Source organism: Dermacentor silvarum, chromosome 3, assembly GCF_013339745.2.
Source record: "Dermacentor silvarum isolate Dsil-2018 chromosome 3, BIME_Dsil_1.4, whole genome shotgun sequence".
Lineage (NCBI taxonomy): Eukaryota > Metazoa > Arthropoda > Arachnida > Ixodida > Ixodidae > Dermacentor > Dermacentor silvarum.
The window spans coordinates 189,170,576-189,196,523 of record NC_051156.1 but is presented as its reverse complement, the minus strand read 5'-3'; the positions used below and the strand labels follow the sequence as shown (position 1 = coordinate 189,196,523).

Below are 25,948 nucleotides of genomic sequence, written 5' to 3'. Positions count from 1 at the left end.
GTTAAACCAAGTTAAGACCTAACAACAACGAAGTTAATACTAGCAGCCAGTAAGACTTGAGGATCAACAGTTTCTCTGTGCCTAAGCTTTGCACGACCGAGTGCAAAGTTGCCGGTTTTTTTATACAGCTTTGAATAAGTTACGAATGGGGTGTTTCCGGGAGATAGGCCAATGTCTATAATGTGTTTATGGCTCTCAAAATCGCTTTTGCTGCATTCAACCAGTTTAAGCATAGCCTTTCAGATCTTCATTTTAAATCCAAAGGACATCATGTATTACTTCCGTCGTATGCAACCAGTAAAAAAATAGCCTTCGAGATCCGAGTTTACGGTTAGAGGGCGTTATTACTGTCCATTATCTACTGCGCACCACCATGTGTGCACCACTTGGTGTTACACAGTATAATTTTTACATTGTAATATTCTCTATTAGCATATTTTATTGTAAAGATAACTGTCATAGGTGGTATACAAATCCATGCGTCAATGTTAACGCCATCTTGATAAATATATACAGATCTTAAAGGCTATGCCTTGGCTGGTTGCATGCGGCAGAAGTGATCTTGTGAGCCGAAAACACATCTTAGACGAAAAGTTTTTAATACCACATTCATTCCTTGAGCGACGCTTTTGGTGTGGCAGAAAATAAAGGGCGAAAGCGAGTGCCGTCCTTGTTGGTGTTTTAACTTGCACCACAGTAAACCAACTTCAGAGGACCCATATCCTCTTATCTACATTGCTTCCTAATAATGGCAATCTCGAAGGCTATGCTTTTGTGCCGAGCAGCCGCCGAAAAACATTGTACACGTCAAAACTACGTCATCACTACCGTGTTTGCATGTTCGCTAGTGGCACCAAGCGGAACAAGAAAGCATCAGTGCTACAGGCTGCGGGGATTCCCAGAGAGTTGTTTCTCAGCTGGTCGTCGCGCGGGCAGAGCTCGAATATGTAATCTCTTTTACAGCCGGTTCGCCCGTACTTATCTTTCTTAATACCGGTATCTCTGGCGTTCCTCTTGTCTCAGGAGGAACACCGTATCAGGTCACTTTCTGTTCCGCCGCCATTCCCAACGATCGCCTACTCGATCCGTAGGAGTGCGCTAGGCTTACTGCGGTGTTTACTTCGGACTACTCCGGCAGTGGAGCGCGAAACCGTAGGGCGTTCTCCGCGGCTTCGTCTCGCCTCGGTTCTGGTTTTCCCGTGAAGAGACCGGTCTCCATCTACTGAAGGTAAGATCTGGGCGCCTCTTTTCTCGCTTCAGTAGCGCGGTAGCCTTCAGTTACAGCGCAAGGACAGGCCCGAGAAAGGCCGTGGGAAACTGCCAACTTCCTGAACAGCTGAGACATATTTCGCCTTGTCGATCCTGACGCTCGCAGATGGTGCAAACGACGAACCGAGGTTCTGGCCATTCATCGAACCAGAAGGGCGGCATTCGCGTTTACAAGATCGTAGTTCTCGGCGATGGAGGCGTGGGAAAAAGCGGTGGGTCCCATTTGTATTCGGCTGCGTCGCATGTATGTAACGTCGCGCTCTATCGGACACGCGTGACTCAACTCGGTGCTACTGACTGTTTACCTGCCTCCGCCCGCGCATAAGTTATGGCGCGCGATTGCCTTGTTTTTCTTGCGTCGGTGGCGTTTTGTGATAGTTTACTCTCTTTTCTCTCTCTCTCTCTCTCTCTTTTTTTTTTTTTCCTCGTTCTTTCGTGGCACTCTAGTACGTCGCCGCTTTGGCGACGCCCGATTATCTAGCGCGCTCATTTCCCCGGTATTTTCTCTTCACTGACAGCACTGACGCTTCAGTTCGTGACTCACAGCTTCTTGGAATACCACGACCCGACCATCGGTAATTTTCTTTCTTTTCCCTCCAATTGAACACAAACTACAAATTTGCGCAGCGGTTTAGTAATAAAAAATAAAATATTGCATGTGGGTTTAGGGACATCTTCCAATGCAGCAACTGTCTCGCTCGAAGCGGACGCTGCTATGCCGTCGGCAATCGCAGGGCCAAATTTATGGGCAGTAGTGCATTTGACCGGCATACCATCTATGGCTTAATTGTATGTACCTCACAGTGAAACATATGTAATGTGGCTAAATGGGTGCCTTCACTTGTCACCTACTTTGATTTGTTCAGTACATAAACAAAAATTTCGTGCTTGCCTATTGCGTACGGTTTGCTACCTTTATTGCTCAGGTTTGGAAAAACGCTCCTGCATACATGTATTCGTGACAAAAAAAATTTTTTTAAAAATGGGGAAAACAAGACTGGCCATTTGCTTGCGCTGCAGCACGTTATCTCCTAGATAAGGCTATGGTTGTGTTGGAAAATGCAAATGCACTGCACGTTATCAGATAGTAAAGTCAAAATACGCAATGGCTAAACATACCCAAAAGAGAACAGGGAAAAAATGCTAGTGCCCACGGATCCAGAAAAAATAATTGTTTTCACACATACAACCTTTTAAAGAAGTAAAGCCGTCTGGCAGTGGCTGTTTATGTGTGTTTTGCTTTATCAGATTAAACATGTTTCAGTTGAGTGGTACGCCTGGCCTCCATGGTTAGAGTTGAGATTACTGAAGGGATGTCCTGCCCATTTACGACTTTTGCATAACCTGACTAAATATACTTGGTGTGCATTACATGGCGTCTTCCACTGGACAATCTTTACCCTACTTTTTCTTCATTGAAAGTATATTGACTCCACTGTGTTTTCCCATGATCAGAGGATGCCTACCAGCAGAAGACTGTCATTGATGGAGAAGTGGCACTATTGGACATTCTGGACACTGCTGGCCAGGTATGTCTACTGTCTTTCGGTATTTGTCTTTGCAAAAGCCTTTCTCAATAAGTCCATGCTCAATGACTTCCATTTGCTTGTGTATGGAAGGAGTTATGTGGCGAGAAATGGAGGGCCCTTCATTTAATCGGGGGGGGGGGGGGGGGGAGGCAGCTATTGAAAGCGATTGTAGTATAATGAAGCCAGTCACATCGATGAATTAATTTTTACTGAAGAAAAGTTGGAGTGCAGCTCGATCCATGATGTCAAGTATTATCCACAAATCAAGTGAGGAAGGTTGGGCTGATCTCACAGATTGTGGGAATCTGTTTAAGCGAGGCTTTCTTTAGTTTATGTGAGGAATGGCTGCTTTTGTTGAGTTACTAATTGCAAGCTTTGAGTGCATGACGAAGGCGGTCATGTTTTCACAGAGAAATGCCTCACTCAACATAAACTTGTGGCGCTACAATACCACAGACATGTCTGATAGAAACCACAGTCATTCGCCCACACTGCACACCAAACCGACCTTTCATGATGCCAGTCTGAAAATATTGTTTGCGCCAGGAAACAGTATGTGTTTAGCTTCGCTGCTGATTTGTGACAATGTATCAACACTAGGCTCAGCATTAACGAGGAAGCATACATTCGTGTTCCAAGCCATTCATTGCTACACATCGACACTGTTCCACTTTGAGTTTCTTGGCGAAATCTTCACCACACTGCTTGGTGCTAATCGCTGCACCTCAACACTGCTCCACTTCATATTACAATCGCATGTGTGCTGAAGTTCTGAACCATGCTTCGCTTGGGATCGAAGGCATTCCTGCTCCGCTCATGCTTTCTCCTAGCCTCTGTGTCCTGTGCATTCATAACATGCATGACCCCAGGCTGCCCTGGTTATCACCATCTCCAACTGCCCATCATGTGAGACAGCAGCTAGCACTCGCAAAGTGGTGTTCGAGAAAAGGCGAAGAAACTTGCCAATATACATTCCCATGCCCGAACCTGAAATGCATAATCCATTCAATGTGTTCCATGTGCCATCTGTCTTTGGCCTCAGTGGATTTGTACTTTGACATGCATACACTTTCGTTGCAGCCACTAGATTGCTGTGATGTGGCCGGAGCACCACCATCTTGACATGTTAACCCTTTCAGGGTCAATGACGTACATGTATGCCCTCCGCGAACACCTTCAAAAGGTCAATGACGTACATGTACGTCATCGCTTGTACATTTAAAAAGCGCGCCTCTTTCGATCATTTCTTTTGCTTGGCATGTGCTGTCACTCGACGGGAACACGTGGAATTTCTTTACTTGCGCCGATGCCTCTCCGTTTTTTTTTTTTTTTTTTATAGCAATGGTGCGTCGGCTATCGTTCCCGCGGTGGCAGCAAGTTTCGGTTTTCTCCTGCGGCGGCTCCCGCTTGTTGCTTACGTTAAACTGATGGCTATCTGGTTTCAAATCTCTCAAAGGGTGACTGCTTGTTACTTGATCGTTTATCGCTCACCGCGGCGCGATTACGCCTGTTCCCGGGCAGGCGCCTATATACACAAACGATGCTGCCGTTTTGGCATTTCCTTTTTTGGAGACCACAAAAGCTCTCTCGCACCTTGTTGGCGATAAGACGAAGGCTTCTCACTTCTTTTGGTTTCCGGACGTGCACACAACCATTTTTCAGTGCGCCTATCTTCTTATTCATGAATAAACATTGTGTATTTTACAACGCGAACATTTTTTTTGTCACTTTACGCTCACCCCCCAAAAATTAAGACCATCTTTTTTCGAAATAGGTTATTTCGAATAATTAAAATCGGCAATAAAAAAAATCGACCCTGGGGGGTCACATTTGGCAAACAAATTCGACCCTCAAAGGGTTAATGGACCTCTGGAACACTTTTCATCGAAGTCGAGAAATGCATTTGAAGTTAAAATAGGCTATTTTAGAAATACTTTGCAACAAAAGTATTCACAATCAAAGATTGCCTTTGATCCCCTTCGCGGTGCTACTGCTCCTTCTTCAACGTCTTGCATTGCGAAGTCTTTGGCGGTGTGGGGAGTGCCCACAACGCTCCACCTACTGAACGTCACCTTGGTGTGCAGTTCAAATTGGATTTCGGAGGTTCGCATACATGCAACTACTTCCCTATCTTGGTGCCCATGATGCGCTAAGCTTGGAATCTATCCCTCAACTTCTGGTTGAGTTCACGGCGTCTCACCCCCTTTGCGGTGCTACACTGTGCTAGATAGCTACTTGCAGCTGTGTTTTCTCGCACTGAGTGGCAAGTAGCACATTTCCTTTTGCACTTATCTCTACGCCAATCACACGATTTTCAAGAGTCGAATAAAATGTCTTTGTTCGCTCGTGCGAGTATGTCGGCAGCGCCCACGTCGGGTAAGCAAAAGATGCAGCACTGCAGACTCGCTTTGAAAGGGTTCCTAATGTAATGAGCTTCGAACATGATGGCGACACACCTCGAAGGAGGGCAACTCTGGAAGCAGATGGCTGTTCAAGTTGGATTTTGGCACTCGGGTCGGCTTGCCACGTGCCTGGAGCCAAGTCGCCCACAGAGACCACTCTAGGCACACAGTTGTTCTCAGCAAGCTTGGCAAGTGGTCTCGTCGTGCCACCCCATGGCGGCTGCAGTATCTACACCACACAGCAGATGCAGCTACATGCAACTGTGATGCGTGTAGTCAGTATGGCACAACATTTGCTTATTGTCCAAAAGGGCTGGAGTGCACTCTCATGCTCGTGTGCTCCTGTCTGGCCATGCTACGTGGTGCACACCGGCTTTCTCCTCCACCAGCTTGACCGGTTGACAGTAGTCGCATCCAAATAAGGCATTTTGAAGTGCTGTCAATAGCTCAATACGAAGCGATGGTCTGTCAAGGCGTCTAGTCAGGAACGGCCTGGAGTAAGCACCCGCTGGCAAGCATATGTGTGGTCTGACCTGAAGTTTTTTGTGGTTCAATGCTAGTTGAGTGTTCAAAACTAATCGAAATTAGTGAGGCCAACAGCTATGACACCAATAAGCAGTGTGGCCGAAGTTTAGTTCTCAAGAGGGCGGCCGAGCGTGAGCAGACGAGAGTCGACTTCTTCTGGAAGTACATCATTGTTATTGAAGTTTAAAAGCAGATTTTTGCTTACTTCAGTCTGTTTATTGAACTGCATCAATAAATATACGTAGTAATACCCCTGTCACACTTGGCGTTTTAATGCCATTAGATTCGAATGACATTTGGTGCAACGAATGCCATTCAACCCGTGGTGGTGCCACACAGGAAAAATTAATTTCATTCAGTCATGATATCACTGGCAATTATACCAAAAATATTGGCAAGAAAAGGAGAACAAGGTATGTGTGAGTGTCTGAAAAATCCATCTGTTTATTTTAAAATAAATATGGGACGTCGCTTCACTGAAATAACACTCATATAAAACTTTTATTTCAGAATGTCTGGCCACAGTAAGCCAAGACAAGGCTTAGCTAGCTTAGTAGTCATAGCTCATAAATTTCACACACATAATATAACTGGCATGGCAGTGCTGAATGACGACGTTCAGTTGCAGCAGGTGAAGCGGTTAGTTGCTGTGTACCTTACGTTGTAGATGCACACAGGCACCCGTTTGTTTCCAGTATGGCAGACTAGTAAAGCGACGGCGGCCAGATGCCACTGAGGTGGAGATTAAGAACATTGTGACAGCCTGCTGTACAGCTTTTCTCTCATTAAAAGGACAGATGCCTTAAAGCATGCAAAATAATTGCCTTTTTACATGAACGCTTCTCAAATTACAAATGCTCAATGCCATATTTTACCTTGTCTCTGGGGTAGAGAGTATTTGCTTTGAGTGCGACGCTGAATGAGTTCGACAAATTTATTCGATTGCGGGATTTTTTCGGTTCTAATGGCAATAAATATTGCGGTCTAGCAGCGAAATAATGCAATTTGATGCTAATGTCATTCAGTTCAAATGACATTAACACGTTCAGTGTGACAGGGGTTTATACAGTTAAAAGAAGTGCACTGATCCAAACGCCCTTCTTGATTGATGTCAGCCATCGGCCAATAGCAGCCATCGATGGGTATCTGTTCAAACAAGAACACTTTATTTATTTTTTGAAGTAGGATGTGGTATGTTGCGTGAATAATTATATTAGTCTGACTACCAAATATGGTGGGTCACTTATCTTGCTAAGCTGTTCGTATTTTCTTTCTAGATTGAATTCACAGCTATGCGGGACCAATACATGCGCTGCGGGGAAGGTTTTGTCATATGCTATGCCATCACAGACCGTAGAAGCTGGAGGAAGCTGCCGAGTGCAGAAAGCAGATTGAGCGTGTCCGCTGTTCAGAGTCTGTGCCCATGGTTCTGGTTGGCAACAAATGTGACCTGGAAAGTTCTCGCCAGGTAAGCTTGCTTTTATTTCATATTATGTTTAATGTAATGCAGGGGTGCCTCCATTCATCCAACCTGAAGAGGACGTGCAAAGGCATTTAAATTATTTGAAGGACGAATGAAAGGTGTCTAAGCTGTTAAGCCACAGCTTCATGGGTCTGCATAAAATTTTTGTACAGCTCCGTTAATTCGACCCTGGTGGGACTGACGGAATTGATTGAATTATCCAGCGGGTCTAATTAAACAAGGCGCACAGAGACGCCAAAACGCACCGCCAATTCATTGACAGTATTGCCCGAGTCTAACACTCCCCCGACTCAAGCGCGCGCCCACTTTCTGTGTCCAAAGTAGAAAACTAACATAGAAATGACAATAACTCTTTCCCTACCATGAGGAAAATAGGTGTTTTTTGTAGGTTACGCCACATTTTCTGAAGGAACTACTGCACTCAATATTTTATGTACTTCATAAATAAAAAGCAGAATGAATGGACTTTTCATGCATAAAAGTTTTATTAACGAGATGTATGTCATAAAAAGATATAAATTGCCAAAATCAAGATTGTGGAATAAAATTGATCAAAGTAAAAATGTCACGAAAATTATGAGATATACAAAATGTATTGCCATCCAATAGGCACTATCTCCGAAAAAGTCTAAATTTTTCATTGAACAGGTATTCCACTACAAAAATTTAACTGCAAGTACTACAGTTAGGCATGCCGGGCTGCGGCCGCCGATGTTCCGGGCTGGTTTTCATCGTTGTCGCTCTCAGTCAAAGTCCGACAAAAAAGCAGCATCCTCAGACTCGCTACTGCTCGATCAATTAGTCGCAGACGCAGCGGAATCACAACATTTGCGATCTTTCAAAGCGCGTACTGCTTTTGGAGGCGGCCATTCTTGCTTTCTATTTTGACGATCGTAAACTTCGGTGCACATTCGAAAACTGCTGCCTGGCACGAAAAAGGCGAACTGCTGAGAAAACAAAAATGCAGTCGAACCCGCATATATCGAACCCAGATATAACGAATTATTGTGCATAACGAACAGCTGTAACATCCCCTTGAAAGTGTTTGTATAAAATTTTTAATATATATATATCGCATTATTGATATTTCTCACTATTTCGCGATCCCCTTCGAGTTCGATATATCCCGGTTCGACTGGATAGTTCTCCTTCTTCACGTCAGATGGTGCAGTGTGTCCGTGAGCGGCGCAGAAGGCGCGAAAGCGGCGTTTCAAACCATCGGTAGCGGGTGGCCATTCTTCCTTTCTACTTTGACGATCATGAAACTTCGGAGCGCAATCAAATATCCCCGCCAAGCGGGAAAAAAGCGAACTGCTTAGAAAACAAAACTATAGTTCTCCTTCACATCCGATAGTGCATTGTGTCTGTTAGTGGCACGGAAGGTCCCAAAGGGGTGTTTCAAACCATCGATAGCGGGCTAACGATGCCCAATGGGCGCGGTACGGAATGAGCTAAAGCTCCTAAACAAAGTACAAATCTAACGCGCAACCCATTTTTTATAATGGCTGCCGATTCACTAAAGTCAGCTTTGCTGCATGGTTCTTATGGTCATCTTTACTGCAATACAGCCGTGCTATGCAGTAAAGTGTACGTATGCCTCGAAGGCAGTTTTGATTTCGTTGCAGATTCCACTATGGAGGCAATTTTCGGCATATTTTCCTTGGAAAACAAAAGGCACGCATTAGGATTGGGCAAATACTGTAATCAGACATTGTGAGCTACCGTTATTGCTTACAAATCTTCCTAGGGCAGGCATAAAATAGACATTTTCGACAGCAGATGGCATGAGTTCCAACACATTCACTGTTCCCTAAGCTCTGCAGAGGCAGACGCTGCCACTTGATGGCACTTGGCACTTGGTGAAGCTTAGCAGGGTTCCCTTGGACCAACATGCTTGAGAACCCCTGTGCTAGACAATGCTTCCTGTACACCCTAGGCAAATATTATCCCTGTGACACAAAACAGGTAGCTCGAAAAGTAGCATTCCCTCTCCTCTAACATAGCGAATTCTCCAGCACTTCAAGCTTATTCTAATGTATTGCTAACCACAGTGGCTATTGTTCAGGCTTTTCAGACAGTGTGACTAATTTGGTGGCTGTGACGGGAACCAAAAAAGTCGCAGTTTCGCCCGAAAGGCAAAGCATCGATTGCGATAGCAAATTAGTAGAGAGCTATACGAAGCAAGGATAGTAGTTCAATGGGCCGTATAAAGTTGTACACATTCGCTTACTAACTAAATAGACAAGCACGTTGTCATGCGCGCACAGGTAAACATGAACACATCTCGCTCGATGACCGCGGAAGCTCGGTGAGCGTGCTGGAGTGAGAAAGCGCGCTAGCAGCAGCGGGCAAATTGACCTTCGCGCTGTCTCTCGTTTGACTTCAACGCGAGCTGAACGTCGGAAGCACAGTGCATATGAAGCTATTGGCACTCCATCGCAGATCACTTTAAAGAGGAGGCCCGCACGGGCGCGCACTTCGCCCACGTCGCAGATCGCTTTCAAGATACGGCGCCTGTGCGGCCACGCTGCGAGCAGCAGCAGACGGAGCGGAACGCACACCCTCCCTCTCCGTTGCCTCGCCCCCGTGCCTTGCGCGCTTAAGAAGACCGCGCGTTCCGGCCTGCCTTCCTCCCTCGCGTGCACTACATTGAGCCGCGATTGCTGGCTCACCCTTGTATGCTTTCACCCGCACACAAAGTGTACGGCATGCGGCGACGATTTTATCACTGTTGGACTTGATATAGAACCTCACGGCGACGACGACGGCAAAAATGCACTTGGAGTGTCCATATAATTGCTATCGCAATAAAATGGAGAAACTTTACAACTACAACTGATAAATGGTGGCGGAACTCGCATCGCAGGTGTGGCCAGCAGCACCGCCGCACCGCGCCGCGGCTGCCGTAACCTCGAAACCGCACGTGTCAATCCGTTGCCAGCCGTAGCTTAGCCAAGCCAAACCTCACTGTGTTCGTTCACGTGTTGTTTTGTCAGCTCTGCCAGCTCTGCGGTCGTGTCTGCGGTTGATCGTTTGCTGCTGCGCGCTATCTTCAGTGATCACGTTTCCCGACCTTCAGCATCCACCGAGTTCCTAGCTGTTTCGTGCTGCGCTTTTCGTCGAGCGGATTCGCCGTTTACAGCGATGGCACCGACTCCTCCTTCGTCTTCGTCCGCGCCTTCGAACGAACTGCCAACCGCGAACTGCCCTCCGTGGACGAACTGCCATCCGCGGACGTTGCCTTCGACGATCTGCGCGCTGCCGGCGTGTCGATTCCAGCCGGGATAACCTTTGAGGGCTTCGCCGACGCTGACAAAGACCTCGAGCTATGTGCGGAGTTGACCGATGACGAAATCATTCGTCAAGTTACGGAGGATTCCGACGACTCCGACACCGAGAACGAAGAGCCAGCTCCTACACAGCCAACGAGCTCGGAGTTGACGCGAGCACTGATGACACTGTCATCTGATAAATGGTGGCGGAAAGCAACAACACCGTGCTGATACTGTAGCCTCATCCGAGTCTGAGGACTAAGTAGCATGACAGAGCAACCTAAAAGGCTATGCCTTTTACCAGAACCAGAACTCAGCATTATGATGGGCAATGCAACTAAGACTAGGCAAATTAGCAAGTGCCGTGAAGACATGGAAGGGGCTGATTGCTGATAACTGCCCAGATGAGGTACTGGGCAGTACTGGGCACTTCTATCATTTCCAAGAGAAGCAAACAATCGAAAGGGCCAACTTGGTAGCTTTCGGTGACACATTCATTGCATGACCTTCAACCACCACACCGGGTTGACTGGCGGGCTCATAAGTTGTTTGTGATACATTTCAGTGACATGATTCTCTTTTTTCACGTCCGAAGACCTGATGGGCATGGGTCATGTAATTGGTAATTGGTAAGGTGCTGTAATAAGTACTTGTAGCGCGCTCGAGGAACTCAGGCTTTATACCATACTTATGAAGTTGACAGCTGTCTAGAAAATCAAGAAAAGCAGGACAAAATGTTTTTATGTCAGCGCTCCCCCGACTTGCCTTGACATCCCAAATTTCTAAACTTCTGTACTTCTCTGCTAACTAGAAAGATGGCACAATGACGAATATGACAATGCCAGCATGGTGATGACCACACTGGTACAACAATGGCAGTGACACTTCACTGACCCAAGACAGCAAAGGGTTATTTTTGCTAGAAGAATATTGAGAACAACTGCTGTTCTGAAAACCACACTGCAAAAGACTGCTGCTTTGCATACCAGATTTACTGTATGGGAGGATTGCCCGCTGTAGTCCCTGAAATACGTGCACAGACGCCACCACACTTTTTTCCATGTCCCGCATACTACCAAGTGCTGAAATCGCACAGTAGCGCAATGGTTGGTGTGCCTGGCACTCAACTGCACATTGACATGAGCTATATCGGCAGTTGCGGCAGCAGGCAAAGTTAAAGCTTGACCAAAAAAGCAGAATGACCATGACATGACAATGAAGGCACATGTGACTGCATAACACGACAGAGAGATGATAAAGGTTTACTCAATGTTGCATTCTTAATTGAGGTAGCAGTTAAGTCGCCTTACTTGAAAAGGAGATTTTTAACTACGAGGAACGAAAGGAATGGGTGGAAAATTGCTATCTGATAATGGTTTTACTTGTGTATGACTCACACTTGTTTTCTGGAATCTTGGCAGAGTGCAGCTTTTACAAGAGTATGGCATGTGACTACCCGCTAAAACTGCAGACGATATTGGGAATGATGTGTGGAATGATTCACGCGCTGCTATATGCACTATACATGCACATTAATTCAAGATTCAGAACCACTGAACAAGTTTCATATCACTCTTCATAGCTCCCATTTCTGTTGTCAGTGCAGTAGTCAGCAAGACCTGACTAATTAGTACCTCAGTAGCACACTCCCAAGGATGGTCATTCTTAGTGCCATCCGTGATGTTAGATATTTCAGTAAGACTTTAGTAACAGTATCAAGCTGATACCAAGTGTCATGTGTTCAAAATTGAATCTTTGGTGAAACTTCTGTGTTTCAAATTTTTTAGCTCAGAAGTGAGGGATGCATGTCAAGTTATACATGGAACAGCACATGTCTTCAAAACTTTGGGCTTGCCTCACATTTTCATTCATTGAGCGTGTCGTATGCATACCCCAAGGTCACTGTCCCATGTAAACATTCTGCAGTAGTCTGTTACATCATCAATACAGTTGAACCTCGATATAGCTAACACGGATATACAGTAGAACCTCGTTCATACGTTATCAAAAAATATCGCGAAAAATAAACGTACGATCCGGGAAAACGTATGATCCGAATCCAGTAAAAATTGAAGCTGACAAGCCCATGTTGAGGTGCAAGGGCAGAAAACATTTATTTCTTGCAAAACATAGTTAGTCGAATTTGTTAATTCGAACTGACGCTGTGGTCCCGCGGTCCTGTCAAAGTTATGTGTATTCCAATGGGCGAGAACGCTCAGTAATTCGAACGCGAAAGCATTTGCAACGTTTAATTCGAACATAACCGCGCACCGACAATGCTCTCAGCAGCACGCCAAATTGCGTGGCGGCGCCTCCGACTGGCAATGCTCCGACACCGCCATAAAGCAAAAGCTTAGGAGAGACCCCTCAATGCCGCGCGGAGAAATAAAAAAGAAAGAAAAAAAAATACCGCAGCGAAAATTTCCCCTCTCAGATGGTAAGGTCGCCATTTCAGCGTCGCACCGGAACACGCGTGTACGTGCCGACGTCTCAGCCAACGCAGCGGTTGCGGCGCAGAGGGAAGCAACGTGGAGGCTCAGTCCGGCCAACGAAACTGCCCACGCCGGCCAACACTAACTTCAACGGCAGAAAACGAAACTTAGGGGAGCGGGTTAAGCTGGCGCCGGGCCGGCGGGCGTGCACGGAGACAGTCGAAGGTGAGGGAGCTACGAATGAGTTGAGAGGGAGGGCGAGGGGAGCCACCGAAGCGACGGGGTTGCCGAGGCCAAATGCGCTTCCCTGCCGCCCTCCTCCCTCACCTTCGACGGTCTCCGCGCGCGCGTCGCCGTGCTGGCGCGGCCCGCTCCCAGAAGTTTCGTTCGCTGCCATTATCGGGATGCGAGAGAGAAAGATTGTGGTTGTAAAGAGGAAGAGGCGCTATCGGGACGCGAGCGTTGGCCGGCGTGAGCAGCTTCGTGGCCCTCGCTCGCTATGTGCTTGCTCGCCGCGATATTTCACGACTAGCACCGTTTGTACGTAGCGCTATGGTGCACAAATATGTCAAAAATAAGCCCTTCTTTTAATTCTAACAAATTTTCAGGCCCCTTCGAGTTCGAATTATCGAGATTCGACTGTATTTTCTGCTGGTGCGACACACCCTTGGACAGGAACAACTCCCTTTGCCCACATTGCAGACCCTTGTCCACATTTTCGTTGTCTTTCGTGCGAAAGAAGCTTTGTAAGGCTTCCAGGCCAGCAATGGCTTCGGCGAGGGTAGCCGGTGGCGCCTTCGTTCTCGCCGCCGTCTTCCGGTGCCTCGTCCGCCACCACCTCCACTACGATCTCGGCGAGTCGTAGCTCCGCGTGCGCGCGGTGTCCGCCTGCTTTCGCCGCTTAGTAGTTAGTGTTGAAGCAAGGGGCGAGGTAGCGCAAAAGCCAATTCGCTAGCCGCTGCTGCCGCGCTTCTTCACTTTGGGCGAACGAGCAATGCAGAGAAGCCGCGCGGCGGCTGTCTGCCTCTTAGCGCTTTACAAGCATGTGAGAGCGGCCTTTTTGCATACCTGAATGATAATTTTTCGCTACAGAACGTATCATACGACCGCAGTTTGCCACAATGCTGCCAAATAGTCGTATTTTCCGGGAACGTATTAACCGGAACGTATTAACACATTCCTCTATGGGGTTATGTTTATTTTTCGCGATTGCGAACGTAGGAGCCGGGAAATCGTATTAAGCGGGAACGTATCAGCGAGGTTCTACTGTATCTAATTATTGCTTATACCAAACTCTTACTCTTCACATACCACATCGAAAATCACATTCATTTTTAACTTTTTATATCAAATGGCGTCTGATGTAAAGTGTATATATCGAACTCCGCTGCAGACCGCGTTCCCTCTTGTGACAGGCGGTAGGCTTTCCCACAACACACTTGAAGATGGTGGCATGTTAGGCATTTCCGATTGCTACAGTCTAGGCTAACACACATGTATCGATCGCACCGGATGTGTCATTTCACCATGTGCGCTCTGGTGACAGGCAGCAGGCTTTCCCTCAACTTTCTTCGAAGATAGCAGCGGCGCTGTGAACGGTTCTGATTGCTACACTAGACTACACGCTCGCATCGATCACGCCAGAAGCACCATTTGAACGTAATGGTGCACACAGGTGGCAGCTTGGCTCGCTTGATACCACAGCGCATTTGATGTACTGACACCTCCTCGGTGCTGCTTATAGGCAGGCCAGTCGTAGTTACCGTGGTGTGGTCGGTGTGACCTATGCTGCATGTGCTGTTGCAATGACTGCAAACATAAAGAAGCGAACGCCACTGACATTTGCCACGAAGCTGGAGGTTATCCGGCACGTCGAGAATGGAGCAAAGAAGACGATCGTCGCTGAAGCTTTCAGCGAGGACAGCATGTGTATTGGCGACTTCGTCGGTGGTAACACCACTGGAACCACGGCCGAGTTGATGGATGCGGAGATCATTGCGGAGGTTACTGGCGAGCAGCCTAATGAAGAGGCTGCTGAACACGATCCCACAAGCACTGACCTTACCCCACTCCTTACTTCAAGTGAGGCTGTGGCTGCCTTGGCCCTTGTGTGCTGCTACTGCAGTGCTATAGAAGGTGCTGGTCTGGCACTCAGGGATTATGGGGAGGAGGCTGTCGTTCGGCACGCGGTCGCCAATAAGAAGCAAGCCATGCTGCTGGAGTTTCTTAACCTAAACGAATCAATTGTTTGTTTGACGCTTGAAGTGAGTATTCCCAGCTCCGTAAGTGATTTATTCATGAACTTGCACAGGACTGTGACGCATTTGTTACGTCGTTTCTCTCTATGTTGAACTATTTTGCAAATATTTTGCAATCCCCTTGCTGTTCAATATATCGAGGTTCAACTGTAGTACAATTATTAGATAGTAACTGCTGTGTTCGGTTTCATACCTGAGCACAATTTGCATTGCAATGTCTCCACCACAATGAGGAATTGAACCTGAAGCTTCATGCTCAGCAGCGGAATGCCAGGGTCACTAACAACAAGGAGCTGACTATCGTATTTTCTGGCACATGACGCAAATTTTTTCCGAAATTTTTGTTGGTGCGTCTTATACAACAGTGAATCGTATAAATGCATGGAAACAAGCACGCTAGCATGACCAAATATACCTGTATTATTTCACGAGTACGAGAAACCGGGGACGGCACCATTCTGAAAGAAATCGAATCTTGTTTTAACAGTGGAGCGACATTGACAGATGCCAGCTCTGAAGGATCACCGTGTAGGCAGCACGACCATCGTGACCTCCGCGATATAGGTGCGTCCATAATTGAAGGTCGCGCGTACCCACGTACTAGTTTCCTGTTTTTTTTTTAAGACGTTAATCTTGTGGGACCAACACAATAACTACTCTAATTACCTGAATATAATGTCCACTCAATTTTCCTGGGCTTAAAGTACGAAAATAAATGTGCATCTGAATGGTAACATGCCACTGATTCATAAAATAAAAATACAGCATGCCCTGATAGGTTTGCGATCAGAAAAATGAAACGGGCAGAATTTACCTTCACAGCCAAGATCTTTTTTTAATGAGTTTTCATAATGAAAGCAGTGCGTCGTCACCATTTCAGCTTCACTCACCACATATACCAAGCACACAGAGGTGGTATTCTCGAGTGATCACTTTCGCAAGACTCTCCATCAGACTTGTCAAAGTATGCGTCCGATGGCATTCCTGACACTCTGCGCAGATAGCGAGCTTGGCACAATGCCAGAAACGCTGGGGCTGATTACGCCAAAAACATCTGGTGCCAAGTCATGCTAAATCTCGCGAAAGTGATAGTATTTCCGAAAGTTGTTGGCCAGAAGTGCCGCTCAAGGTCTTAGTCAACTACAAAATGAACTGACAGCATCCTTCACAAAATCATGCTCTCACCAATTTGCAATGGTGCTGATGCTGCGTCTGACAGATTTGACGGTAGGCCCCAATGCCTGCATACACGGTTTTGCATCTGATTGTAATACGCAGGCAATATTTGGGCCAATTTTCTCTGAAAAAAAGGTGTGTGTTAGATTTGGGTATATACTGTAGGCAAAAGGGACCACAATTTTTCATTGTTACATTATTGTGGCGCCCGACATAGGCCGGTTAAAAAAAGAAGGAAAACCGTGGTTGTCATCATCATCAATTGCCCATGCAAGATGTTTCAGTAGTCCAGCAGTAGCTGCAGTGTTTTCAACTTCTGGTCTTTTTGCTTTTGTATGCGTAAGGTGGCTGTTTCAGGCATGACGTGTGATGCGATTGTTGTTTGTACATTTGGCCCAAGCACGCCACACCGCCGAGGCAATGCCAGTGACGGTGCTTCAAAATGCTTACAACATTGTGTACAAGGTATTCAGAGGTGGCGATGGTAACCCGGCAATGCTGCCGGCTGCAGTGGCTGAACTGTTCGACAGTTCGCCGGAGGATGAGGCCTTCAGTGACTTCGAGTGAAGTATAATTAATGTCGGTTAGCTGTGCCTAAGAGGAACGTTGGTTGAAATTTTATTCTGCTAGAACTTGCAAGTCGTAAAAATTTTGCTTATGGAAATTTAGTGCCCGGAAATGGCCGAGTACAACATTTTGCGATGAGTGTACAAGCGTGCGTAATCATGTTTCATCATGCCAACCAAGCTAAAATTGGTGCGTGTTCTACGCAGGTGTCTTGTGCACCAATTCTTTCTTCGAAAGGCGTGAAAAGTAGGGGGTGCGACTTATGCACTTAAGTATTGGCACTGCTTAGATTAGTTTGTGAACTATCTGCCTTGCCACTATCTAACCGACTTACTGAATAGCTTTCTGTTGAAGCTATTTGTGGGAATATTGTGGCACCTGCATGTGGGCCTGACTCGAAGCAGGCTGTGGCACCCGGCGAAGCACAATCTCCAAGATCACTAGCATAGCTTAGAAAGTTTTTGATAAGAAAGGGCAGAAATGTATCTATGTAAGCGGATCCTGTTGATCTCAGGCAATTCGAGTTGTGGAACTGTGCTGCCCTTTTGGTCGTGATTTCCACTGCAATTAAGTCGCATTTTGGTGCATTTTTAGAAGAGTAAGCTAGCATTTTAGGTCGATCCAGTCTTTGCTTTTGGTGTCCTTCTGGCGAAGATTCACGAGTATGGACCTAGACGATGTCAGCGGCATGTCCTCACGTTGTCCTTTCCTGGCATCACATTATTTGTTTCTTTTTTTTTTCTTTACTTTTTGTCCAGCAAGTGTTGCACAGTAACATTTGCGCGCTCTCTCCAATCCTAGGTTTCCACCGAGGAAGGGCAGGCGTTGGCGCGACAGATGAACTGCCCCTTCTACGAGACCTCAGCCGCGCTGCGTCACTTTGTGGATGACGTGTTCCACACGCTGGTTCGCGAGATCCGGCGCCGGGAGAAGGAGCGACAGTTCCTGCTTCGGCGGGCCGCCCGCAGGAAGGCATCCAGCGAGCGGTGGCAAGCCTTCACACACGCCTGCCGCTCCCTGCTTTGCGTGCGCGGATCTGGGGACGCGTCGTCTCACTCCTGAGCGTGCACTGTTTTTTGTTTGACCCTCCCCTCTGTTGGCCCGTCCAAGGCTTTGTTGTTGTCTTCTGCCCTAGGCCAACACTTGTTTGACCATTGTGCAGCCAAGCAGCGTCGCGTGGTGGCCCGGGTTTCCACTGCTACTACTGCTGGTCGGTTTGCCGTTGAACAAATGTAAGGCAGCTAGCTAGCAGTGGCGCCTGTAAATCGCTGCTCAACCAAGTTTCAGTTTTATTGCTGACAGGCTTCAGGTTGCAATGTGTTAACTGTCATCTTGTTCGCTATTGCCTCTAGTTGCAGAATTCAGAGAGAGATTATGTGGTTAGGATGATTGGGAAAGCTCAGTAGGACTAGAAAGCTTGCTGGAGGTACAGTGTTTCAAAGACGTCTCATGTTGTAGGGGACAGTTTCTACAGCTGTTCATGCAGTTCACAGCATTCGAGGCAGCTCAAGTTGCTGGTGCTTTTATCATTTACACTGAAATAAGACCGTTTACTAAAAATGTGCATAAAGCCCATGCAGGACAAGGCCTATCTAGTCCTCTTGATGAGCAACTGTGTTTGCTGTTGCAATTTTAGATTACAATTAAGAGATGTCATTTCTCTGCTGACCAAATTCTAGTTTGATGAGGGCAGGCTTGTCACCAGTGCTTTTTGTCACGTGGAGTGACTTAGAGGCTTTGCTGCTTCATCTCGTAACATGAAAGTAAATGTACTTCACTTTGTGTTCACTTCATGTGGTAAATTTCCACACTCTTAGGTACTGGTAGCACAGAGAACGAAAGCATCTACGATTTTCGTCTATGTTAACAAAGATATTTTGTTTTCATTGGGGCATGTCTAACGTTCGAGTTTATAGAAAAGAAGTTGTGCTAGTCCTGGGGTAGCGATTTTATTTTCATCTTTTCAGAACTTCACATGATGTAACAAAGGAAGCATAAAGCTCAAGTTATTTCAGTCATAAGTCACATGTGTGCTTATAACACTTAGTTAAGCTGTGTTGCATTTGCAAACAACTCCTGTCCTCTAGTGCAGTGATTCTCAAATTCATGTCCACAGGCGGACTAGTGGTCTGTGAAGGCATTTCTGGGGTCATTGAAGCAAATGAAGCGAAGGTGCGTCCTGTTAGATGGGTGACATGACCAAGTGTTACTTTGTGCTCCCGTGGAATTACTCGTGTCACATGCAACAATGTCCACTCTTATGGGAAAACGCCTTAATTAGTATAGGCAATTTTATTTTTCAGTCATGGGCACCACCATCCTGGGCTGTTACACGAACGGTCTCTCAGTTTCGGTGCTCTTTGAAACAAAGGTTCGAAACACCAAATGTTGTTGATCTTGTATATGAATTGGCCTTATGGTATTGTGAATTGGTTGTTACCATTAGAAAATACTTGTGGTAACAGCTTTCAACTCTTGACGCTTTCGTAAAGTGGTCTGACCTATACGGCACCGAAGAATGAAAGGTTCCTAAATAGCGCTAACAAGACAAGGACAGACATGGCAATGACAGCACACAGTGCTGTGTTGTCATTCTTATGTCTGTCCTTGTCTTCTTTTAGCACTTTTTAGGATCCCTGTAGTATAACAGACCAACTAGCCCATATTACCGCCTTGATGAAAGGTTAATCTGTGGGCTTCCATCGCAGATTTAAGTTGCCATGAGCGCTTGAATACTGATGGGGTGTTCCCTCTGATAATGGGACAACTGTATACAAGTCATTCCCCTTCTGGTGTCGCTTAAAATTTCACTTGCTGTATATTACAACGGTGTGAGCGCAACATATATAGCAATGGTGCAAGTGTATTTCCAGTTCTTGTTACTTTTTTTTTTTTTTTGTATACCCATCTCGCAATTTTTTTTCCACATGTGTATATTGCACACCTGAATATAAAGTTTATTGATGATTCCAGATGTGTATGAATTCAAAGCTTTTGTGTAAAAATGATAGAACTCTAGCACCTTGTAATATCGGAAAACGTTTGGTACCGCTTGCCGAGAAGCCATTGCATGTAGACATTCTCCTGTGGAACGTCTCATGACCAAAGAGGAAACTCATCGCAATGTTTAAGTGTAATAAGACAAAGGCTTCTTACTATTAAATTCAAAATGGGCAGGGGTACACGTGGAGGAGTCGGAGGCTGGTCCTTAGCAAGTTTTGGAAAAAGTTCTTCAGGCTTAACAATCGTCTTCAGAACTTAAATGGCTAAGATGGGGAATGCATTGTAGACTCTGTTGTTCAACTTTCTCTGCTTGCATTTAAATAGGCATACTGTTTAAGGCATACCACCCATTGTATTTTTAATCGTTTTCTTTTTTTGTGTGTTTGTTTCTCGGAACAAATTTAAAATATATGGTCTGAATTTGACGCTCCACCAATTCCGCTTGATTATTTGTATGGCAGATTACAGTGCTCATTTGGTTAACATATTTCCAGTTAATGTTTTTTCACAAAAAAGCCTCGCCTGCCCACAGTGGGACAAAATTAAGTGATGAGCCAACGTCTTTCACAGAGCTTTGTGGGTGGTTGCCTCAAAACTAAATTTCTGGCTAAATAAATATGAACTGTCTGAATAAACGTGAACTGTCTGGCTTTAATTCTGCAAGAGAAATATGGGTCCCAAAGTGAAATATGAAAGTTATTTGGTGGCATTTTCCTAATTAGCCAAGTCAACTGTGCGATTTTTCGTGAAAGTAACGTCCATCTCTTCAAGCAAACCACCTGAGGATGCCTAATTGCAAAATTTGCTGCAGGTGTTTTTCTTTATCTGTTATGCTTGCAATACCTATTTTGCGGTGCTTGGCTTGTACATTGCAGCTCGTCTATGATGTTGTTAATTATGGGGCTTCCTGCTGCAGCACCCTGTTGTCGGAATTGCACAGGCTATCGCTTGTAACAAGTGTAGATTAGGTTCCTTGTGCTCTAATGATGCAAGATAAAAATAGCACTGTCCACATGGCCGACAGGATTTCATTGAATTTTACTTTTGGTAGTGTTATTGAATTTTGCCGGGAAGTGCAAATTGTTTCAAAGTCATTGTTTATGGAGCGCCCTATTTGTATGTATACATCAATGCAAGTTGCCTGACGAGTGGATGTAGACCCTCGCTCTCACATTTTTACAAACAATGACAGTTCATGTATACGTACAAGATATATCACCTACCACTTTCCTTTATCTTTCTTTTATTCATAGTTTTCAAAGTGTACTATAGTAGATTATTAGAATACTTGAGTATTGTGGAGCAAAGCTTGCACGAAACGCACGCTGCAGTGATGGTATGGAAATGCGTAAACGAATTGCGCTGGACACACTACATGAGTCACGTACAAAGCTGCAAAGCTTGTTTGAACGTTAGTATCGTTGTTACTATGTGACACATTGTTCAGTGCTGTATGGTTGTTAGCATTGTGGTTTAGCCCAGGTTAGTTCAGCACACTATTATCATCGTTAAGAAAACTTGTCGAAGTCCAGCAGTGAGCATAGCTTGTTAGCAAAGTGCTTAGGGCTCCTTGCAAATGCTCCCTCTGAGAATTTACAGTGATAGATTTGTATTCACAGACTGTGTCTTGGTTTGTGTTTATTGTCGTAGTGAAGGGCTGTAGGTTTTTTTTAACCACTTGGTGTTACTTTAACTCCACCGAAATCTCGGAACACAGCCGTTTTGGCACGTAAAACCCCAGAAAGAAGCCATTCTCGCATTCCAATGCAGTTGGAGTGTAGCTGCTGTGGCTAGGAATAGAACCTGCGACCTTGTGTTGAGCAGCAGAATGGCCAGTGACATGGCCACTGAGACACTGCAATAGGTCTGTTAGGAGTTAATGAATGTTGTACAGAAATATTACCTGTTTAATGCCAGTATGCTTCAGTCATGGAAGCTTTCACACAACTCTTTTGGGGGGTGGGGCACTTCATAACAGCTCAATGCCTGAAATTGCCAGTGTGCATGTTAAAGGTTGTGTAATATAAGCTACACATTAAGCATAATCACAGGTCTTCACATCGTCTAGTGCCTTTAGTCTGTGCATCTGTGCACTGAAATTTAATGTGGGCAACTTATGCGGAACATGTCTACCAATTCTGTCTAGGTCGATGAGGGTCTCTTTGATCTCATGGTGATCTCTTTTACTCTCATGTGATCAATTCTTTTAGTGCTCAGACCTTAACAAAGTGCAAATCTGCACAGGAATTTTCAACAATTAATGCTTCCTTCATGTTTTCCGGTGCTACAAGCTTCCGAGATGCATATTTCTTATGACCTTTCCCGATAAACACACGGAAACAATGTCTTCTAGGGACTTTGTGTGTGCTGTATATCAGTACTTCATCACGGTGGCATTTAGAGCTACAGGGCTCATTTTCATAAACTTAAATAATCTGCAAGCCAGGCTCCTTAAATGGTTCGTTTGTCTTGAGCTTTGGAAAAGTCAGTTGGAAACGAGGTCCTTTGAGGTGATGGACAATGATTGGGTGGCATTATCATCCGTCTGATCATAGATAAGGCATACAGGAACCACTTGTAAGAGGCATGATCAAGATATTGCTTATTTTACCAGCTGACTAGTCTACAGCTTTCAGATATTTTCAGAAGGACTGATATTTCTGTTAGTGCTTTTATGTTGAGACACTGCTACTTTAGACAGTCCTAATGAAATGCTCCTACTGTAGGCATTATTTGAAATGGGCTGAGGCTGCTGTGTCTGCATGAAGTGTGACTGTGCTGCATGGTATATCATGCAATAGTTAAATCGTAAGAGTGCATCGTCTGTTGTCGGGAAGATGTGGACAGATGTCTTCCAGGCTTCCCTGACGGTCTTGCTGCCTCAACCATGTTACTAGAAGCAAAGCATGCATAGTCTAGTCATGGACGCACCAGTCCTTTTACAGGGTTACAAGTGGCAGACATTTAACATTAAGTGATGGCATTACTGGAGGGATGCAAAAAATAGTGAGATTGGTAGATTACACTTTCGGTATATTAAATAGGTCATTCCTAGTGCAGGTGTAGCAAGTCTAGCATTCCTAGTGAGTGTAGCAGGTCAGAGAAGCACACTTGCACAGATGACATGTTGCAGGTGACACCTCTTGAAATTCTGGCACCAGCGTCTGTTGCATTTGATTGGAGATTTTGCAACATCTGCTTGAAGCGAGTTCAGAAATTTTCAAGTGAGAAAAAGGGTCGTGTTGCATTCAAAGATAAGCAAAACCTCCACGTGGCAACTTTTCTAGACTTTTCCTGCACAGATATGAATGCTGCGACACCCACAACATCACTGCAGTGACCATGAGCATCAGAATTGCGAGGGAAAATTAAAAAGGGATGGTTTGCCCTTACTTACCACTTCTGGTAATGAACCTTTTTACCTCTGGCAAATGCTAATGGAGTTCTGAAGATATATTCTACCTTTCTAAACCGATTTAGTTGCTCTTTTTAGTGTCCCTTTAAGCTTAATGTTTTCCATCAAGGTTTATAACCATGTGGTTGACCTATACTCTTGATATAAAGACATCGTAGAGACTTTCTCAGCCAATATAGGAACATATTGCCATCATCACCTTTTTTTTATTTTTTTGTGCATCTTACAACGTTGTGCTTCTTCATCCAAGCCTTCCGATTGTTTGTGTGTACGAGGATTGAGAATGTTGTTAAACTATTTATGGTGTTGCTTTAACTGTGCTTTTTGAGTGTGTTTGTCTGCAGCGAAAGCTCGCTGGCAGAGAGAATGGGAAAATTGCTGGAAGCTGCAATGAAATGTGCAATTTAATCATATTTTGCGTCTGTTGCCACAATTTTTCTTGCACTATGTTAGTTGCAGCATCCGCGCAACTCCCAAGTCAGTACATATTTGCAAGAATGGCACTTTATAGACTACTTTTCTATATGTAGCAGGTAGGGGCATTCAGTTTGCATTTGGTTGTGATATGATCGTTTTGCATTACGTTTTTTTTTTTTTTTTTTTTCAGTGAAGTAGTAGTACTACTCAGCACAGATTTGCTCCCATATGCCTATTTCAACTTCTACAAGGTCCAGTCCCTAATACGCTGTAACTATAGTAGCTGCTTGTTTAAGGTATCTTTGCTATGGTTTGACCGCCTTGTTCCTGCGGCTGACGTTGAACATGCATTGTATGCGAGGGTTGTGCAATATGTGGCCAGTCATTGGCTCCCTAGAGCAAAAGTTGGCGAGGTATATTCACGGTCTTTTACCCATTTTCTTAGGTACGTTCGATGTGGATGTTTGATGGCCAACTATAGTTATTTACACTTAGTGCAGACAGAGAAGCTACACGGCTGCTATTTATGAGAGTTGTTGGAAGTGCACGTTTGCTGTTGAAAACCTTCTTTGTGCATGTAAAGTGTTTCACATAGTTTCATGTTCAGCTTCCCGGGGAAATGTCTCTGAAAGTGTAGCCTCCACTGTTTTCTCAGTCATGAAGGCACAATGTACCTGTTTCACGGATGTCCAATACAGAAAAATATACGAAATGTGTTATGTTCTTTGTCTGATTTGAACCGAAAATGGAGTTGATCATACAGTGGGGGTCTGCGCATGCAAATGAAGGAGACATAAACAGCACTGTCTTCAAAACATCTTTTTTTTTTTTCTTTGCTGCATTCTGGCACATTACAAAAATACACAACTGGTCACTGCTTCCTTTCCAAGGAATACCTAGGTTGGGAAAAACATGCATATATCAATGAAGGGTTACACACACACACACACACAAACAGCTTCAGTGCTCATGATGTGCATTGAACACAACATCAATATTTTTTTCTTGAAATGGGGACATCTCCATTTGACCAGTGCAGTTCACACCTTATCCCGAATGGACGACTGTTCTAGGTGTACAGCAGTTTTGAAGTTGCTGTGGTGATTGCTTGACTTGCGTATGTTCTGACCACGGTCTAAGAAATACTTCAGGTGTTGACACTCCACCCAACGGCGCGCACAGATCGTGTTCGCTGTAGCCACGCCCCATCGGCCCCTGAGCCACGGCACCCCCCCCCCCCCCCCCCCACAAAGCTGCGGCCGGCGCATGTGCCACAGCTACACCGTCAAGGCTGCCTGGACCAGTGCGCACGGCGGGGTGATGCAGAGAAAGCCCGTCGCTTTATTGGCGCATGCGCAGATCCAGGCGGCCATGACACTGTGGCTGTAGCACATGCGCTGGCCGCAGCTGCGTGGGGTGCGCTGCGGCTCAGGGGCCGATGGGGCGTGGCTACAGCGAACACGATTTGTCTGAGCTCCCTGCCGCGGCGGGCGGCGAGTGTCAACACCTATATTTCTTACACCGAGGTTCTGACACAGCCATAAAAGAGTTTTGTTGGTGTTGCCACGTACAATCTACGAGTCTGATGCCCGTGACTGCATGCACCAGCTGATAGGTGTTCATTGCGCAAAAATGCAAGCGAGTTCAAATTCTTCTGTTTACAGAAGTAACAAGTGGCACACTGTATTTCATTGAAAGTCTGAATGAAACTAAGTTTAGCACTAGCATTGATTTTCATGGAAAGCGCACCTGCCTGGAAAGTGGAGATGTCTCCAGCTTACATTTGCTTAATCTGTTTCAGGCACACAATACACAAAACAAATAATGGTGGCTCCAAAGTCTCTTCTCTCGGCAACTTTAGTATGAAGGAGCACTGTTTGCGCCGCACGTCATCAGTTGTGTTGAAAAACTGAAGTGCCACAGCTTTGCGACCACCACCTCAGCCACGACTCTCCTCACTCCAAGCTAAATGCTTGTGGCAATTTATGATGCAAGGTTACTCTTTCTTTCGAGAGAACTGGGTTCGAACCGTGAGAGTGGGCCTTCCTTTTCTTTTTCCACTGTACACATATGGTGGACCTTTTTTTGCATGGTTTATAGTTGCTGTTCCCAGCATGATAAAGATGGTGGTGCACCCGATACATGTTTCTGCTCTTTCCCACTGTGTAAATGGCTGTAGAAACACACAGACAAGTTAAAG

At 45.5% G+C, this 25,948-nt stretch overlaps 1 protein-coding gene across 1 annotated transcript; it reads left to right on the top strand.

The window, feature by feature from the left end:
• The first annotated feature begins 880 nt into the window (after positions 1 to 880).
• Positions 881 to 24,460, top strand: LOC119446292 (GTP-binding protein Rit1-like). The gene is given in 7 exon segments (XM_037710689.2): positions 881 to 1,228; positions 1,376 to 1,481; positions 1,788 to 1,844; positions 2,725 to 2,798; positions 7,003 to 7,084; positions 7,087 to 7,193; positions 17,715 to 24,460. Coding segments are annotated over 6 exon segments (687 nt in total). The 5' UTR covers positions 881 to 1,228; the 3' UTR covers positions 17,976 to 24,460.
• The last annotated feature ends 1,488 nt before the right edge of the window (positions 24,461 to 25,948 follow it).